The 19,358-nt window shown below is 44.6% G+C and overlaps 1 protein-coding gene across 2 annotated transcripts in view; it reads left to right on the top strand.

Annotated features, from left to right (window-relative positions):
* Positions 1-19,358, top strand: part of ube2o (ubiquitin-conjugating enzyme E2O) — a 221,030-nt gene that overhangs the window by 130,732 nt on the left and 70,940 nt on the right. For both annotated transcript variants that reach the window (XM_078225883.1, XM_078225882.1), the window contains one exon: positions 4,655-4,809. In XM_078225883.1, coding sequence (XP_078082009.1) covers positions 4,655-4,809 — 155 coding nt within the window. The remainder of the gene's footprint in view (positions 1-4,654; positions 4,810-19,358) is intronic.

Below are 19,358 nucleotides of genomic sequence, written 5' to 3'. Positions count from 1 at the left end.
ATCAATTGGGCCAGTGGGCTGACGAATGGCAGATGGAGTTTAATTTAGACAAATGTGAGGTGATGCATTTTGGTAGATTGAACCAGGGCAGGACTTACTCAGTTAATGGTAGGGCATTGGGGAGAGTTACAGAACAAAGAGACCTAGGGGTACATGTTCATAGCTCCTTGAAAGTGGAGTCACAGGTGGGCAGAGTGGTGAAGAAGGCATTCGGCATGCTTGGTTTCATTAGTCAGAACATTGAATACAGGAGTTGGAATGTCTTGTTGAAGTTGTACAAGACATTGGTAAGGCCACACTTGGAATACTGTGTGCAATTCTGGTCACCCTATTATAGAAAGGATAATATTAAACTAGAAAGAGTGCAGAAAAGATCTACTAGGATGCTACCGGGACTTGATGGATTGAGTTATAAGGAGAGGCTGGATAGACTGGGACTTTTTTCTCTGGAGCGTAGGAGGCTGAGGGGTGATCTTAGAGGTCTATGAAATAATTTTTAGAATTAAATTTTTCCTAAAACATCAATGCATTATGATCAGTATACACCAGTGTCTCTGAATTACTGGCAACATAAATGTTAAAATGTTGTAAAGCCAGCACAAAACTCAAGGTCTCTCTTTCAATCGCTGAATATTTCTTGTGATCATTCAATTTTTTTGGAAAAATAGCCAATAGGCTGCTCTATTCCTTCGTTGTCTTCTTGCAAGAGCGCGGCACCTAAGCCCATATCACTCGCATCGATAGCCACCTTGAATTCGGTGTAGCCAACACAGGAGCAGTGGTTAACACAGCCTCCAGGCTGTCAAATGCCTATTGACACTCCGCCGTCCACTGAAATTTGCTACGCTTCTTCAGCAAGTCAGTCAATGGAGCAACCACACTGCAAAAATTCAGCACAAATTTATGGTAAAAATCACTCAGACCCAAAAATCTCTACTTCCCTCGTGTCAGTGGTATTGGGAGCTCCCCAATAACTTTTGTTTTTACTTCCCATGGGGCCATCTAACCATGTCCAATGGTATGGCTGAGGAACGTGACTTGGGCTTTTCCAAACTCACTCTTAGCCAGGTTTACCACCAAACCCGCCTGCAATTCAGATAGTTTTAATTCTTTTTCACATTCAAGCTGTTTCATTTGTAACTGAATTCTTGCCATTTCCAACGAGTGACTGTGCTTCTGGCAATTCCAAATGCTGTGCTATCACCACAATTATCTCTCCTTTCTGTACTCTGTCAGGCAATGTCAACTGCAATGTGTTTGCCAATTCTAAAAGCTTTGCTTTAGTCACCTTCTGTAAGGTAACGCGTGACTTCCTCCATTCTCTCCCCCCCCCGCCGCCACCAAAGAAACTTCTGAGCCTCTGAAAGAGCCATTAATCCAAATCTCTCACTATTTAAACCTGAATACAAAGCCTGAAAAGAAAACACAGATATGCTCATCACTCACTGCCTTTGAGTTCACTATTCACAAATCAATTAGGAAATACAGATTTCAATCCTGCAAGCCCCAATTGTTCAAAGTCAGGTCGGATACTTCAAGGTGTTCTATGAAACTCACCTGAACTGTAACGTACATTGAATTTGGCTAGGATGAGCATGAGGGTTTCATTTCAGGTGTGATTCAACTGACCCACGAGGAGCTTTTATCAAAAACAAAGTTTAATTAAGAATGTTGACATGTATAGTAAGACACTTAGCAAGAACTTTTAACGATTACAAACAAGAAACACAATAATGTATAACTCCTAAGGAAATATCTGTAATGTGCTCCAACCAAAGCCGATACACACAACCCTCCAAATAAACACAATATAGCATAGGTTAATGCCCACTTGTTACAGGAATCCCGCCACCTGGATTGAGTGCGAAAATCCCTTGTGAAGAAACTCAGACGAGGTTGTAGTCTAATCTATTTCCCAAAACACAGCTTTAAGGCAGAACCGAACAGAGAGAGACTGCTTTTTAGCTTGCTGCTAAACTACTTCCCAAAGGAAAAACCCCCATCACCTGACTGCCACAGCTTAGCTCCACCCCCAATGACATCACTGAAGATATAAGCTGCATGATTTTAACAAAAGCCTTTCTTAAAGGTACACATGGCAAATCAAAAAACAGATCAATTATAGATATTTCTTACCAATCATTCCTGCTTTACAATAACTTTAGTCAATCATCTTCAAGATACATAAATCAACATTAATATCTGTCATATACTCTGGCCAATTACATTCCACCCCTCAACATTGTATTTTGTTAGTCTGTGAAATCCGGAAGCTAACTGCTATCCTGGCTAACTCCTACACCCTGGTTGCCTAGAAATCCAAGATGCTTCGCCCAAAGTTCAATTTACATTCTCATGGGTTCCCTTAAAGTTCTGTGTCTAACCAGACAGACTCGTGACACCACATCTGAGCACCAGTCCATCTCGTCTGAACAGTGAATTAGTCCTATTCATCAAATGTGATTAAGTGTTCTAACTTCTTCCACCCGAAACGTTAGCTGATAAAACTTGCATATTTCCAAAGTTCAAATATTCTCTTGAAATATGGCTTTGCCCTAATGACTTTTACAATGATGCCTTGTGGTAAAATGCTTATTGACCAAAGTGAACAAGATTCCTTAAAATCAATTATAACACATTTAAAATATTAGCATTTATGTTTTACAACCATCACTTATTTGAATCAATTACTACATCTCGTGTGTAAATTGCTTCGTGTTAGTTTATTTTTAAAAACGTTTAACTGAATGCTGCCAACTGTCAGTGCCGTTAATGTCCACTGGTTGAAAATCTCACTAGAAGAACAAAGAACAGTACAGCACAGGAAACAGGCCCTTTGGCCCTCCAAGCCTGTGCCGCTCCTTGGTCCAACTAGACCAATCGTTTGTATCCCTCCATTCCCAGGCTGCTCATGTGACTATCCAGGTAAGTCTTAAACGATGTCAGCGTGCCTGCCTCCACCACCCTACTTGGCAGCGCATTCCAGGCCCCCACCACCCTCTGTGTAAAAAAAACATCCCTCTAATATCTGAGTTATACTTCGCCCCTCTCACCTTGAGCCCGTGACCCCTCGTGAGCGTCACCTCCGACCTGGGAAAAAACTTCCCACTGTTCACCCTATCTATACCCTTCATAATCTTGTACACCTCTATTAGATCTCCCCTCATTCTCCGTCTTTCCAGGGAGAACAACCCCAGTTTACCCAATCTCTCCTCATAACTAAGCCCCTCCATACCAGGCAACATCCTGGTAAACCTTCTCTGCACTCTCTCTAACACCTCCACGTCCTTCTGGTAGTGCGGCGACCAGAACTGGACGCAGTACTCCAAATGTGGCCTAACCAGCGTTCTATACAGCTGCATCATCAGACTCCAGCTTTTATACTCTATACCCCGTCCTATAAAGGCAAGCATACCATATGCCTTCTTCACCACCTTCTCCACCTGTGTTGCCACCTTCAAGGATTTGTGGACTTGCACACCTAGGTCCCTCTGTGTTTCTATACTCCTGATGACTCTGCCATTTATTGTATAACTCCTCCCTACATTATTTCTTCCAAAATGCATCACTTCGCATTTATCCGGATTAAACTCCATCTGCCACCTCTCCGCCCAATTTTCCAGCCTATCTATATCCTGCTGTATTGCCCGATAATGCTCTTCGCTATCCGCAAGTCCAGCCATCTTCGTGTCATCTGCAAACTTGCTGATTACACCAGTTACACCTTCTTCCAAATCATTTATATATATCACAAATAGCAGAGGTCCCAGTACAGAGCCCTGGGGGAACACCACTGGTCACAGACCTCCAGCCGGAAAAAGACCCTTTGACCACTACCCTCTGTCTCCTATGGCCAAGCCAGTTCTCCACCCATCTAGCCACTTCTCCTTGTATCCCATGAGCCTTAACCTTCTTAACCAACCTGCCATGTGGGACTTTGTCAAATGCCTTACTGAAATCCATCTAGACAACATCCACGGCCCTTCCTTCATCAACCGTTTTTGTCACTTCCTCAAAAAACTCCACCAAATTTGTAAGGCACGACCTCCCTCTTACACAACCATGCTGTCTGTCACTAATGAGATTGTTCCGTTCTAAATGCACATACATCCTGTCTCTAAGAATCCTCTCCAACAACTTCCCTACCACGGACGTCAAGCTCACCGGCCTATAATTTCCTGGGTTATCCCTGCTACCCATCTTAAACAATGGGACCACATTCGCTATCCTCTTATTATCCCACTTCAGGCCCTAAATTAACAGATCATCCACTCAAACTCCACTACTTTACACCAACTCTTTTGTCTGTATATCCTCTTGGTCTGATCCCTCAAGGTAGTAAACTCTGCATCCTGATCCAAGCTGCTGTGTGATCAAGTGTAGTTGCAATGAAGTTGTTTCAACGTAACCTAGCAAATCAAATATAGCTCTTGACTTGCTCCAGCCTTAGGGAGCAGCCCCTTTATCCTTTTTTACAGGCCCCTTTTGGGCTTAATTGTAAATTTGCTGCTTCCAGTTTTTCCTTGTATGTGGTGACCAACTTCAATGCGTCGGAACCTGCTGATGTCAGTCTCTTGGGGTTCCGCTTAACTCAACTGCTCGTTGGGTTTGAGAATCGGCCTATTCCAAGCTCTAATTTTCAGTCCTTCCCTAGAATTGCTGTGGAGATTCTGAAGACCAGCACCAGTGTGGATGTCATGTGGCAGGATGGGACAGTGGAGAAAAATATTCGATCCAATGACTTACTGCCAGTTCATCATGTGGATAATAATGAGTTCTGTCCTGGAGACTTTGTGCTGGATAAACGTGGTAAGTGTGAAGAAATGTAATTTGAGAGCTCATTCTTACAAATGATGGATAAATAAATGGCCCTAAAAGTCACCTTTAGTACCGATTTGTTGTCCATTTGGCTGTTGTAGAACTTCTTCCTCAGTTCGGTGTAGCTTCCAGCCTCTGTCCAGAACTGAATCAAAAAAGAATTTTAAAATATTCTTTGTCTTTTTTTAAGCCTTTGCCTCACCCGAGAGATTAGGTAGCACCGAACAAAAGGAGATAGGGACGGAGTGCTTAACCATGATTGAACCTTTGTGATATGGGGTAGATTTGATGGACCAGCTGGACTTTGATCTTTATATGTTTGTGCTAGTCCATAAATGAGTACACTACAAGTGATTCATGAGGTGTGCAATATTGAGATGTCCTTATTTGTCCTTTCCATGTTAAAGTGACCAAACATGACCAATCCATAATGACTGGTATAGTGTCAGCCTAAGCTCTGTCTCGTGTTGACTGAAAAAATGGTTGGGTTTTTAAAAAAACTTAAGTTAATGTACAAAGGTATCAACACCTTAGTGAGGCATAGTGATCAGTAAGGTTCCAGACTCAGGTCCTGATGTCTGCTGGTTTTATTAATCTCCTGGTTGGGTTTTGAAGTGTGGCAATAAGTTTTTGTCTGTCCTCCTGTTCCTGATAGTTGTTCTGTAGGCTAAACCAGTATTTGGATGTGGAGCTACTGCCCAGGGAACTAGACTCGAGCAAATTACAACCTTCAAGAAAGGTGGAAGAATGTTAAGTTTCAGCGAAACTTTTAGAAAAGGAATGCTGGAGATTTTGGGTGTCATCAAAACCGAGTTAATTCATTCTTCTCTTTTCCTCCCCCATCACCCTGTACTGTGTTTCCATTTTTTCTTTCTCCTCCCTTCTATGTTCTTAGGTTAAAATCAAGAAGCTAAAACAATATAAAACAACCGGGTGAATTTTATGGCCCTGTCATGGAGGGGGTGGGGCTGGAAAATGCGGCAGGAGCGGAAAATTCCACCCAATAAGTCAGTCCCCACAGTATTGTGTCCAATTCTGGGCCCCACACTTTAGGAAGGAGATGAAGACTTTGAAGAAGGTACAGAACAGATTTGTTAGAATAGTTCCAGGAATGGGCTATTGCAATCATGTGGCCAAAGTGGAGAAGCTGTGCTTGATCTCAGAGCAGAGAAGGATAAGAGCAGATTTGCTCCTGGTGTATAACATGGGGTAGGGTTTAGACAGGCATGTCGAGTAAGAGGTTTCAATGACTGAATCGTCATTAACCAGAGGACACAGATTTAAAGTGATTGACAAAAGAAGCAGAGGTGGGTGGGGCAAAAAGAAAGGTTATTTTGGTTAGGATTTGTAATGCACAACCTGATGGAGAAGTCTGAACAGTTCAGGTGTCGTTTTCAAAAGGGAATTGGATAAAAATTTAATAGAAAAAAGTGTAGGGATAGAAGGAAAGAAATAGGAAGTGGAGCAAACTTGATTGCTGCTAGGGCACTCAGTCAAATGGACTCCTCCCTGGCCCTATTCTGAGATTCCCTTCCACACTTTTGGTTTGATATATTAGAGCTTTGCATTTTTGGGCGGGGGGAGAAGAGAGAGAGAGACGCGGGGTGGTCATGCCTGCAAAATTTGTGACAATGGAAAGTGATTTCAAAGATTTTTTTTCGGCAGATAGCTGCTGTTAATTGAGAATTCCTGGATGCCAGTGATGAGTTTATAGCAGTTATTATAGCTATGTATCTGGAACAGTTATAAGTGATGGGCCATGGCTCACATGTCCCCAAGCTCTGAAAGTCTCTAGTTACGTTGCATAGGATTACATAGGAAATGGAGCACAGATTTGACCCAATGAGCCCATGCCCACTGTTGATGCTTCACTTGAGCTTCCTCCATTTTTAAAATCTAAATCTTTCATCATAAGCATCCACTCCCTTCTCCCTCAAATGCATAAATCTAACACCTGTACCCTCTTATCTCAGTTCACATAAAACAAACTGTCTCTATTAACCCTTCCTGCTGTTTAATTAATCTTGGGCGCACACATATTTACGGGATATGGGCGTCACTAGCCAACATTTATTGCCCATGCCTAGTTGCCCTTCAGAACGTGCTGGTGGGCTGTCTTGAATGCTTTGATCCCTGAGGTGTAGGCACAGAGGTGCTAACCACTGTGTCATCATGCCACCAATTGGGGATTGATAGGGTTAGATTCTCTTGTTGGAGATGACCATCGCCCGGCACTTGTGTGTCATGAATGTTTCTTGCAACTTGTCAGCCCAAGACTGGATATTGTCCAGGTCTTTCTGCATTTGGACATGGGCTGCTTCAGTACCTGAGGAGTTGTGAACGGTGCTGAACGTTGTGCAATCATCAGTGAACATCCTCACTTCTGACCTTTATGGAAGGAAGGTGATTGATGAAGCAGCTGAAGATGGCTGGGTCGAGGACACTACCCTGAGGAACTCCTCCAGTGGTGTCCTGGAGCTGAGATTATTGACCTCCACACACCACAAGTATCTTCCTTTGTGCCAGGTATGACTCCAACTAGCAGAGGATTTTCCCTCGGTTTCGGTTTTGATACTGCCTTGATGTTAAAAGCAGTTTATCTCACCTCACCTCTGGAGTTTAGATCTTTTTTGACCATATTTGACCAAGACTGTAAATGAGGTCAGGAGCTGAGTGACCTTAGTGGAACTCAAAATGAGTGTCAGTGAGCAGGTTATTGTTCAGTAAGTGATGCTTGATAGCACGGTCTCTCGCTTTACTGGTTATCGAGAGTAAACTGATGGGGTGGTAATTGGCTGGGTTGGATTTGTCCTGTTATCATGTGGGATGAACCGAATTGGCTGAAGACTAACGTCTATGATGCTGGGGACCTCCAGAAGAGGTCGAGATGGATCATCCATTCAGCACTTCTTCTTACAAATCTTTTGCATTGATGTGTTGGGCTCCTCCATCATTGAGGATGGGGATATTTGTGGAGTCTCCTCATCCAGTGAGTTGGTTAATTGTCCACCACCATTCACGGCTGGAAGTGGCAGGACTGCAGAGCTTGGACCTGATCCCTTGGTTGTGGGATCACTTAGCTCTGTCTAGCACTTGCTGCTTATGCTGTTTGGCATGCAGGATGACCGGTGTTGTAGCTTCACAGGTTGACACTTCATTTTTGGGTACGCCTGGTGTTGCTCCTGGCATGCCCTCCTACATTCTCCATTGAACCAGGGTTGATGCCGTGGCTTGGTGCTAATGGTAGAGTGGGGGATATATCGGGCCATGAGGTTACACATTGGGGTTAAGTAAAATTTTCTTGCTGCTGTGATGGCCCACAGTGCCTCATGGATGCCCAGTCTTGAGTTGCTAGATTTGTCCACACAACACAATGGAGGGTATCCTCAATATGAAGATCGGACTTTGTCTCGACAAGGACTGTGCACTGGTCACTCCTACCGATACTGTCATGGACAGATGCATCTGTGGCAGGCAGGTTGGTGAGAAAGATCAAATGTGTTTTTCCCTCTTGTGGGTTTCCTCACTACCTGCAATGTTGGCAGTCTAGCAGTGATGTCCTTTAGGATCCGACCAGCTCGCTTTGTGGTGATGCTACTGAGCTAACATTGGTGATGGACATTGAAATCCCCCACGCAGAGTACATTCTGCCTTACGGCTCTCAGTGCTTCCTCCAAGTGGTGTTCAGCTTGGAGGAATACTGAGTCTTCAGCTGAGGGGGGGATAGCACGTGGAAATCAGCAGGAGATTTCCTTGCCCATGTTTGACTTGGTGTTGTGAGACTTCATTGGGTCCAAAGTCAATGATGAGGACTCCCAGCTGTATACCATTGTGCCGCCTGCTGCCTCTGTTGGGTCTGTCCTGCTGGTGACATGGGACATTCCCAGAGATAGTGATGGTGGTGTATAGGACATTATCTGTAAGGTATGATTTTGAGAGAATGACTATGTCACGCTGTTGCTTGACTCGCCTCTGAGACAGCTCTCCCAATTTTGGCACAAATCCCCAGATGTTAGTAAGGAGGACTTTGCAGGCTCGACAGGGCTGGGTTTGCCTTTGATGTTTCCCGTGCTTAGATTGATGCAGATGGTCCGTCCAATCTCATTCCTTTTTTGTTTTCTTATTAGCTTTTTTTTTTGCAATGGTGGCTTGACCTTTTCAGCGAGCATTGAGTCAGAGAAACATAGAAAGTAGGAGCAGGGTGTGGCCGTTTAGCCCATTGAGCCTGCTCTGCCATTCATTTTGACCATGGCTGATCATCCAACTCAATAGCCTGATCCCACCTTCCCCCCCCCCCCCATATCTTTTGACCCCCTTCTCCTCAAGTGCTATATCTAACTGCTTCTTGAAAACATTCAATGACAAAGAACAGTACAGCACAGGAAACAGGCCCTTCGGCCCTCCAAGCCTGTGCCGCTCATTGGTCCAACTAGACCATTCGTTTGTATCCCTCCATTCCCAGACTGCTCATGTGACTATCCAGGTAAGTCTTAAACGATGCCAGCGTGTCTGCCTCCACCACCCTACTTGGCAGCGCATTCTAGGCCCCCACCACTCTGTGTAAAAAAAAAAAATATCCCTCTGATACCTGAGTTATACCTTGCCCCTCTCACCTTGAGCCCGTGACCCCTCGTGATCGTCACCTCCGACCTGGGAAAAAGCTTCCCACTGTTCAACCTATCTATACCCTTCATAATTTTGTACACCTCTATTAGGTCTCCCCTCATTCTCCGTCTTTCCAGGGAGAACAAGCCCAGTTTACCCAATCTCTCCTCGTAGCTAAGACCCTCCATACCTGGCAACATCCTGGTAAACTTTCTCTGCACTCTCTCTAAAGTTTTGTTTTGGCTTCAACCAGTATCTATGATGGAGAATTCCACAGGCTCACCACTCTGGGTGAAGAAATTTCTCCTCATCGCTGTCCTATATGATTTACCCTTACCCTTATCCTTAGACTATGACCCCAGGTTCTGGACACATCCACTGTTGGGAACACTCTTGCATCTGTCCTATCTAGCCCTGTTAGAATTTTATAGGTTTCTGAGATCCCCCCCTCACTCTTCTGAACTCCAGCGAATACAATCCTAACCAACTCAATCTATGCTCATACATCAGTCCTGCCATTCCAGGAATCATTCTGATAAACCTCCATTGCACTCCCGCTAGACCAAAAACATTCTTCCTCATAGAACATAGAACAGTATAGCACAGTACAGGCCCTTGATGTTGTGCCGAGCTTTGTCCGAAACCAAGATCAAGCTATCCCACTCCCTATCATTCTGGTGTGCTCCATGTGCCTATCCAATAACCGCTTGAAAGTTCCTAAAGTGTCCGACTCCACTATCACAGCAGGCAGTCCATTCCACACCCCAACCACTCTCTGCGTAAAGAGACCAAGACTGCACACAATACTCCTGGTGTGGCCTTACGAAGGCCTTGTGTAATTGCATTAAGACATCCCTGCTCCTGTACTCGAATCCTCTCGCTATGAAGGTCAACATACCATTTGCCTTTTTTACTGCCTGCTGCACCTGCATGCTTACCTTCAGCGATTGGTGTATGAGGACACCCAGGTCTCGTTGCACATTCCCCTCTCCTAATTTATGGCCATTCAGATAGTAATTTGCCTTCCCATTTTTGCTACTAAACTTCACATTTATCCACATTATATTGCACTTGCCATGCACTTGCCCACTTACGCAGCTTGTCCAAATCTCACTGAAGGATCTCTGCATCCTCCTTGCAGCTCACCTTCCCAGCCAGCTTTGTGTCATCTGAAGTTTGGAGATATTACATTTAGTTCCCTCATCTAAATCATTAATATATTGAGTGAATAGCTTGGATCCCAGCACTGATCCCTGCAGTACCCCACTAGTCAGTCTGCCATTTGGGGAAAAAAGCCCATTTATTCCTACTTTGTTTCCCGTCTGCCAACCAGTTTTCTATCCATCTCAACACACCACCCCCAACTCCATGTGCTTTATTTACACGCGAATCTCTTATATGAGACTTTGTCCAAAGCCTTCTGAGAATCCAAATAAACCTCATCCACTGGCTTCCCTCATCAACTTGATAAATATGTACCTGTCAGGCAGGGAGGAAGTGGACGTGTGAGGGAACCGTGGTTTACTAAGGAGGTTGAATCTCTTGTGAAGAGGAAGAAGGAGACTTGTGTTAAGATGAGACATGAAGGCTCAGTTAGGGCACTTGAGAGTTACAAGTTAGCCAGGAAGGACCTTAAGAAAGAGTTAAGAAGAGCCAGGAGGGGACATGAGAAGTCTTTGGCAGGTAGGATCAAGGAAAACCCTAAAGCTTTCTATAGGTATGTCAGGAGTAAAAGAATGACTAGGGTAAGATTAGGGCCAGTCAAGGACAGTAGTGGGAAGTTGTGCGTGGAGTCTGAAGAGATAGGAGAGGCTATTTTTCATCGGTATTCGCACTGGAGAGGGACAGTGTTGTCGAGGGGAGTACTGAGATGCAGGCTGTTGGACTGGTTGGGATTGATGTTCATAAGGAGGAGATGTTGGCAATTCTGGAAAGGGTAAAAATAGATAAGTCCCCTGGGCCGGATGGGATTTATCCTAGGATTCTCTGGGAGGCTAGAGAGGAGATTGCAGAGCCTTTGGCTTTGATCTTTGTGTCGTCATTGTCTATAGGAACAGTGCCAGAAGACTGGAGGATAGCAAATGTTGTCCCCTTGTTCAAGAAGGGGAGTAGGGACAACCCTGGTAATTATAGACCAGTGAGCCTTACTTCTGTTGTGGGCAAAGTTTTGGAAAGGATTATAAGAGATAGGATTTATAATCACCTGGAAAGGAATAATTTGATTAGGGATAGTCAACACTGTTTTGTGAAGGGTAGGTCGTGCCTCACAAACCTTATTGAGTTCTTTGAGAAGGTGACCAAAGAGGTGGATGAGGGTAAAGCGGTTGATAAGATTCCCCATGGTAAGCTTTTGCAGAAAATACGGACACATGGGATTGAGGGTGATTTAGTGGTTTGGATCAGGAATTGGCTAACTGTAAGAAAACAAAGGGTGGTGGTTGATGGGAAATATTCATCCTGGAGTTCAGTTAATAGTGGTGTACCGCAAGGATCTGTTTTGGTGCCACTGCTGTTTGTCATTTTTATTAATGACCTGGATGAGGGCGTGGAAGGATTAGTAAATTTGCAGATGACACTAAAGTCGGTGGAGTTGTAGACAGTGCGGAGGGAAGTGGCAGGTTTCAGAGGGACATAGATAAGCTGCAGAGCTGGGCTGAGGGGTGGCAAATGGAGTTTAATGCAGAAAAGTGTGAGGTGATTCACTTTGGAAGGATTAACAGGAATACAGAGTATTGGGCTAATGGTAATATACTTGGTAGTGTGGATGAACAGAGGGATCTGGGTGTCCATGTGCATAGATCCCTGAAAGTTGACACCCAGGTTGATAGGGTTGTTAAGAAGGCGTACGGTGTGTTAGCTTTTATTGGTAGAGGGATTGAGTTTCGGAGCCAGGAGGTCATGCTGCAACTGTACAAAACTCTGATGCGGCCGCATTTGGAGTATTGCGTACAGTTCTGGTTGCCGTATTGTAGGAAAGATGTGGAAGTGTTGGAAAGGGTGCAGAGGAGATTTACCAGGATGTTGCCTGGTATGGTGGGAAAATCGTATGAGGAAAGGCTGAGGGGCTTGAGGTTGTTTTTGTTAGAGAGAAGAAGGTTAAGAGGTGACTTAATAGAGGCATACAAGATGATCAGAGGATTAGATAGGGTGGATAGTGAGAGCCTTTTTTCTCGGATGGTGATAGCTAGCACGAGGGGACATAGCTTTAAATTGAGGGGTGAGAGATATAGGACCGATGTTAGAGGTAGGTTCTTTACTCAGAGTAGTAAAGGCGTGGAATGCCCTGCCTGCAGCTGTAGTGGACTTGTCAACATTAAGAGCATTCAAATGGTTATTGGATAAACATATGGATGATATTGGAATAGTGTAGATTAGAGGGGCTTTAGATTGGTTCCACTGGTCGGCGCAACATCGAGGGCCGAAGGGCCTGTACTGCGCTGTAATGTTCTATGTTCTAACTCTACCAGTTACATCCTCAAAGAATTCCAGAAGATTTGTCAAGCATCATTTCCCTTTCATAAATCCATGCTGACTCTGCCCGATCCTGCCACTGTTTTCCAAGCGTTTTGCTATAAAATCTTCGATAATGGACCCTAGAATTTCCCCACTACTGACGTCAGGCTTAGTGGTTTATAATTCCCTCTTTTTTTTCTGTACCTCCCTTGTTAAATAGTGGGGTTACATTAGCTACCCTCCAATCTGTAGGAACTATTCCAGAGTCTATAGTATTTTGGAAACATAGAAACATAAAAGATAGGAGCAGGAGGCGGCCATTTGGCCCTTCGAGCCTGCTCCACCATTCATTACGATCATGGCTGATCATCCAACTCAAAGGAGGAACTCAATGCAGGAAAGGATGTCCCGAGGCATGGTACATTGGGGAAACCATGCAGACGCTGCGACAACGGATGAATGAACACAGCTCAACAATCACCAGGCAAGACTGTTCTCTCCCTGTTGGGGAGCACTTCAGCGGTCACGGGCATTCAGCCTCTGATCTCCGTGTAAGCGTTCTCCAAGGCGGCCTTCATGACACACAAGAGCGCAGAGTCGCTGAGCAGAGATTGATAGCCAGGTTCCGCACACATGAGGACGGCCTCAACCGGGATATTGGGTTCATGTCACACTATCTATAACCCCCACAACCTGCCTGGATGTGCAAAATCTCACTAGCTGTCCTGTCTGGAGACAATACACATCTCTTTAACCTGTGCTTAATGCTCTCTCCACTCACATTGTCTGTACCTTTAAGACTTGATTAACTGTAAAGACTCACATTCCAATCATTATTCATGGAAATTGAGTTTGTGTCTTTGCGTCCTGTTTGTAATCAGAACTCTCACCCACCCGACGAAGGGACAGACTGTTCCGAAAGCTAGTGGCTTTTGCTACCAAATAAACCTGGTGTTGTTAGACTTCTTGATGTAGATTCAGACCCAAGGGATTTATCAGCCTTTAATCCCATCAGTTTCCCTAAAACCATTTCTCTACGAATACTGATCTCCTTCAGTTCCTCCCTCTCACTGAAGCCTGTGTTCTCCAACATTGCTGGTATGTTATTTGTGTCCTCCTTTGTGAAGACGGAACCAAGGTATGTATTTGGTTGGTCAGCCATTTCTTTGTTCCCCATTAGAAATTCCTCTGTTTCTGACTAAGGGGCCAACATTTGTCAACAATCTTTTTCTTCCTCGCGTACCTATCGAAACTTTTGCAGTTAGCTTTTATGTTCCCAGCAAGCTTACTCTTGCACTCTATTTTCTCCTTCATAATCAGTCCTCTGGTCCTCCTTTGCTGAATTCCAAACTGCTCCCAACCCTCAGGTCTGTTGTTTTTTCTGGTCATTTTGTGTGCTTCTTCCTTCGATCTAATACTGTCTCTAATTTCCTTTGTAAGCCATAGTTTGGCCACCTTTCCCATTTTACTTTTGCACCAGACAGGTATAAACAATTGTTTCATTTCATCCATGAACTTGTTGAATGTTTGCCATTAGCCATCCATCATCCCTGTAAGTAACGCTTCCCAATCTCTCATAGCCAACTCATGCCTCACTTCATCGTAGTTTCTTTTATTAGATTCTATCATGTTATGGTCATGCATCCCCAAGGAGCCCCGCACTAAATTGCCAATTGTTCCCTTCTCATTACACAATTCCCAGTCTAGAATGGCCTGCTCTCAAGTTGATTCCTCAATGTATTGGTCCAGATAATCATCCCGTATACACTCCAGGTATTCCTCCTCTATGGTATTGTTCCTCATTTGATTTGCCCAATCAATATGCAGATTAAAATTACCCATAACTACAGATATTCCTTTATCGCATGCATCTCAAATTTCCTGTTTAATGTCATTACCAACATTACCACTACAGTTTGGGGGGTCTATATTCAACCCCTAGTAACATTTCTTTGCCCCTTGCTGTTTCTCAGCTCTACCATAGAACCATAGAACATTACAGCACAGAAACAGGCCTTTTGGCCCTTCTTGGCTGTGCCGAACCATTTTTCTGCCTAGTCCCACTGACCTGGACCATATCCCTCCACACCCCTCTCATCCATGTATCTGTCCAAGTTTTTCTTAAATGTTAAAAGTGAGCCCACATTCACCACTTCATCTGGCAGCTCATTCCACACTCCCACCACTCTGTGTGAAGAAGCTCCCCTTAATATTCCCTTTAAACTTTTCCCCCTTCACCCTTAACCCATGTCCTCTAGTTTTTTTCTCCCTAGCCTCAGTGGAAAAAGCCTGCTTGCATTCACTATATCTATACCCATCATAATTTTATACATGTCTATCAAATCTCCCCTCATTCTTCTACGCTCCAGGGAATAAAGTCCTAACCTATTCAACCTTTCTCTGTAACTGTTTCTCAAGTCCCGGCAACATCCTTGTAAACCTTCTCTGCACTCTTTCAACCTTATTAATATCCTTCCTGTAATTAGGTGACCAAAACTGCACACACTACTCTAAATTCGGCCTCACCAATGTCTTATACAACCTCACCATAACATTCCAAATCTTATACTCAATACTTTGATTTATAAAGGCCAATAGTAATAGAGATGTGGAGGAAGAAATTGCTAAGCAGATTATGGATATGTGTGGGGGTTGCAGGGTAGTTGTCATGGGGGACTTTAACTTTCCAAATATTGATTGGAACCTTCGTAGGTCAAATAGTTCGGATGGGGCAGTTTTTGTGCAGTGTGTGCAGGAGGGTTTCCTGACACAATATATGGATAGGCCGACAAGAGGTGAGGCCACATTGGATTTGGTACTGGGAAATGAACCGGGCCAAGTGTTAGATTTGGTTGTGGGAGAGCACTTTGGAGATAGTGACCACAATTCGGTGTCTTTTGTTATTGCAATGGAGAGGGATAGGGCCGTACGGCAGGGCAAGGTTTACAATTGGGGGAGAGGTAATTATGATGCGATTAGGCAAGAATTAGGGGGCATAAGTTGGGAACAGAAACTGTCAGAGAAAGGAACTAATGAAAAGTGGAACTTTTTCAAGGAACAAATACTGGGTGTCCTTGATAGGTATGTCCCTGTCAGGCAGGGAGGAAATGGCCGAGTGAGGGAACCATGGTTCACGAAAGAGGTGGAATGTCTTGTGAAAAGGAAGAGGGAAGCTTATGTAGGGATGAGGAAACAAGGTTCAGATGGCTCGATTGAGGGTGCAAGTTAGCAAGGAATGAGCTGAAAAAGGGGCTTAAGAGAGCTAGGAGGGGACATGAGAAGTCCTTGGCGGGTCGGATCAAGGAAAACCCCAAGGCTTTTTACTCTTATGTGAGGAATAAAAGAATGACCAGGGTGAGGTTAGGGCCGATCAAGGACAGTAGTGGGAACTTGTGTATGGAGTCAGTAGAGATAGGCGAGGTGATGAATGAATACTTTTCTTCAGTGTTCACCAAGGAGAGGGGCCATGTTTTTGAGGAAGAGAAGGTGTTACAGGCTAATAGGCTGGAGGAAATAGATGTTCGGAGGAAGGATGTCCTGGCAGTTTTGAATAAACTGAAGGTCGATAAGTCCCCTGGGCCCGATGAAATATATCCTAGGATTCTTTGGGAGGCAAGGGATGAGATTGCAGAGCCTTTGGCTTTGATCTTTGGGTCCTCGCTGTCCACGGGGATGGTGCCAGAGGACTGGAGAGTGGCGAATGTTGTTCCTCTGTTGAAGAAAGGGAATAGAAATGACCCTGGTAATTATAGACCGGTTAGTCTTACTTCGGTGGTTGGTAAATTGATGGAAAAGGTCCTTAGGGATGGGATTTACGACCATTTAGAAAGATGCGGATTAATGCGGGATAGTCAGCACGGATTCGTGAAGGGCAAGTCGTGCCTCACAAATTTGATTGAATTTTTTGAGGAGGTAACTAAGTGTGTTGATGAAGGTAGGGCAGTTGATGTCATATACATGGATTTTAGTAAGGCGTTTGATAAGGTCCCCCATGGTCGGCTTATGATGAAAGTGAGGAGGTGTGGGATAGAGGGAAAGTTGGCCGATTGGATAGGTAACTGGCTGTCTGATCGAAGACAGAGGGTGGTGGTGGATGGAAAATTTTCGGATTGGAGGCAGGTTGCTAGCGGAGTGCCACAGGGATCAGTGCTTGGTCCTCTGCTCTTTGTGATTTTTATTAATGACTTAGAGGAGGGGGCTGAAGGGTGTATCAGTAAATTTGCTGATGACACCAAGATTGGTGGAGTAGTGGATGAGGTGGAGGGCTGTTGTAGGCTGCAAAGAGACATAGATAGGATGCAAAGCTGGGCTGAAAAATGGCAAATGGAGTTTAACCCTGACAAATGTGAGGTGATTCATTTTGGTAGGACTAATTTAAATGTGGATTTCAGGGTCAAAGGTAGGGTTCTGAAGACTGTGGAGGAACAGAGAGATCTTGGGGTCCATATCCACAGATCTCTAAAGGTTGCCACTCAAGTGGATAGAGCTGTGAAGAAGGCCTATAGTGTGTTAGCTTTTATTAACAGGGGATTGGAGTTTAAGAGCCGTGGGGTTATGCTGCAACTGTACAGGACCTTGGTGAGACCACATTTGGAATATTGTGTGCAGTTCTGGTCGCCTCACTATGAGAAGGATGTGGAAGCGCTGGAGGGGGTGCAGAGGAGATTTACCAGGATGCTGCCTGGTTTGGAGTGTAGGTCTTATGAGGAAACGTTGAGGGAGCTAGGGCTGTTCTCTCTGGAGCGGAGGAGGCTGAGGGGAGACTTGATAGAGGTTGATAAAATGATGAAGGGGATAGATAGAGTGAGCGTTCAAAGACTATTTCCTCGGGTGGATGGAGCTATTACAAGGGAGCATAACTATAGGGTTCGTGGTGGGAGATACAGGAAGGATATCAGAGGTAGGTTCTTTACGCAGAGAGTGGTTGGGGTGTGGAATGGACTGCCTGCAGTGATAGTGGAGTCAGACACTTTAGGAACATTTAAGCGGTTATTGGATAGGCACATGGAGCACACCAGGATGATAGGGAGTGGGATAGCTTGATCTTGGTTTCAGACAAAGCTCGGCACAACATCGTGGGCCGAAGGGCCTGTTCTGTGCTGTACTGTTCTATGTTTTATTGTACCAAAAGCACTCTTTACGACCCTATCTACCTGTGACGCCACTTTTAGGGAATTATGTATCTGTATTCCCAGATCCCTCTGTTCTACTGCACTCTTCAGTGTCCTACCATTTACCTTGTATGTTCTACCTTGGTTTGTCCTTCCAAAGTGCAATACCTCACACTTGTCTGCATTAAACTCCATCTGCCATTTTTCAGCCCATGTTTCTAGCTGGTCCAAATCCCTCTGCAAGCTTTGAAAACCTTCCTCACTGTCCACGACACCTCCAATCTTTGTATCATCAGCAAATTTGCTGATCCAATTCACCACATTATCATCCAGATCATTGATATAGATGACAAACAACAAAGGACCCAGCACTGATCCCTGTGGCACACCACTAGTCACAGGCCTCCACTCAGAGAAGCAATCCTCCAGTACCACTCTCTGGCTTCTTCCATTGAGCCAATGTCTAATCCAATTTACTACCTCTCCATGTATACCTAGCGACTGAACCTTCCTAACTAACCTCCCATGCGGGACCTTGTCAAAGGCCTTACTGAAGTCCATGTAGACAACATCCACTGCCTTCCCTTCATCCACTTTCCTGGTAACCTCCTCGGAAAACTCTAATAGATTGGTTAAACATGACCTAAAACGCACAAAGCCATGTTGACTCTCCCTAATAAGTCCCTGTCTATCCAAATATTTGTAGATCCTATCTCTTAGTACTCCTTCCAATAATTTACCTACTACTGACGTCAACCTTACCGGCCTATAATTTCCCGCATTACTTTTTGGGCCTTTTTTAAACAACGAAATAACATGTGCTATCCTCCAATCATCCGGCACCTCACCCGTGGATACTGACATTTTAAATATATCTGCCAGGGCCCCTGCAATTTCAACACTCGTCTCCTTCAAGGTCCGAGGGAATACCCTGTCCAGTCCTGGGGATTTAGAACCATAGAACATTACAGCTCAGAGACAGGCCTTTTGGCCCTTCTTGTCTGTGCCGAACCATTTTATGCCTAGTCCCACTGACCTGCACTTGGACCATATCCCTCCACACCCCTCTCATCCATCAACCCGTCCAAGTTTTTCTTAAATGTTAAAAGTGACCCCGCATTTACCACTTTATCCGGCAGCTCATTCCACACTCCCACCACTCTCTGCGTGAAGAAGCCCCCCCCTAATATTCCCTTTAAACTTTTCTCCTTTCACCCTTAACCCATGCCCTCTGGTTTTTTTTTACTCCCCGAGCCTCAGCGGAAAAAGCCTGCTTGCATTCACTCTATCTATACCCATCAAAATCTTATACACCTCTATCAAATCTCCCCTCAATCTTTTGCGCTCCAGGGAATAAAGTCCCAACCTATT

Source organism: Mustelus asterias, chromosome 12, assembly GCF_964213995.1.
Source record: "Mustelus asterias chromosome 12, sMusAst1.hap1.1, whole genome shotgun sequence".
NCBI lineage: Eukaryota > Metazoa > Chordata > Chondrichthyes > Carcharhiniformes > Triakidae > Mustelus > Mustelus asterias.
The sequence above is the reverse complement of the archived record's forward strand: the minus strand, read 5'-3'. Positions and strand labels throughout refer to the sequence as shown.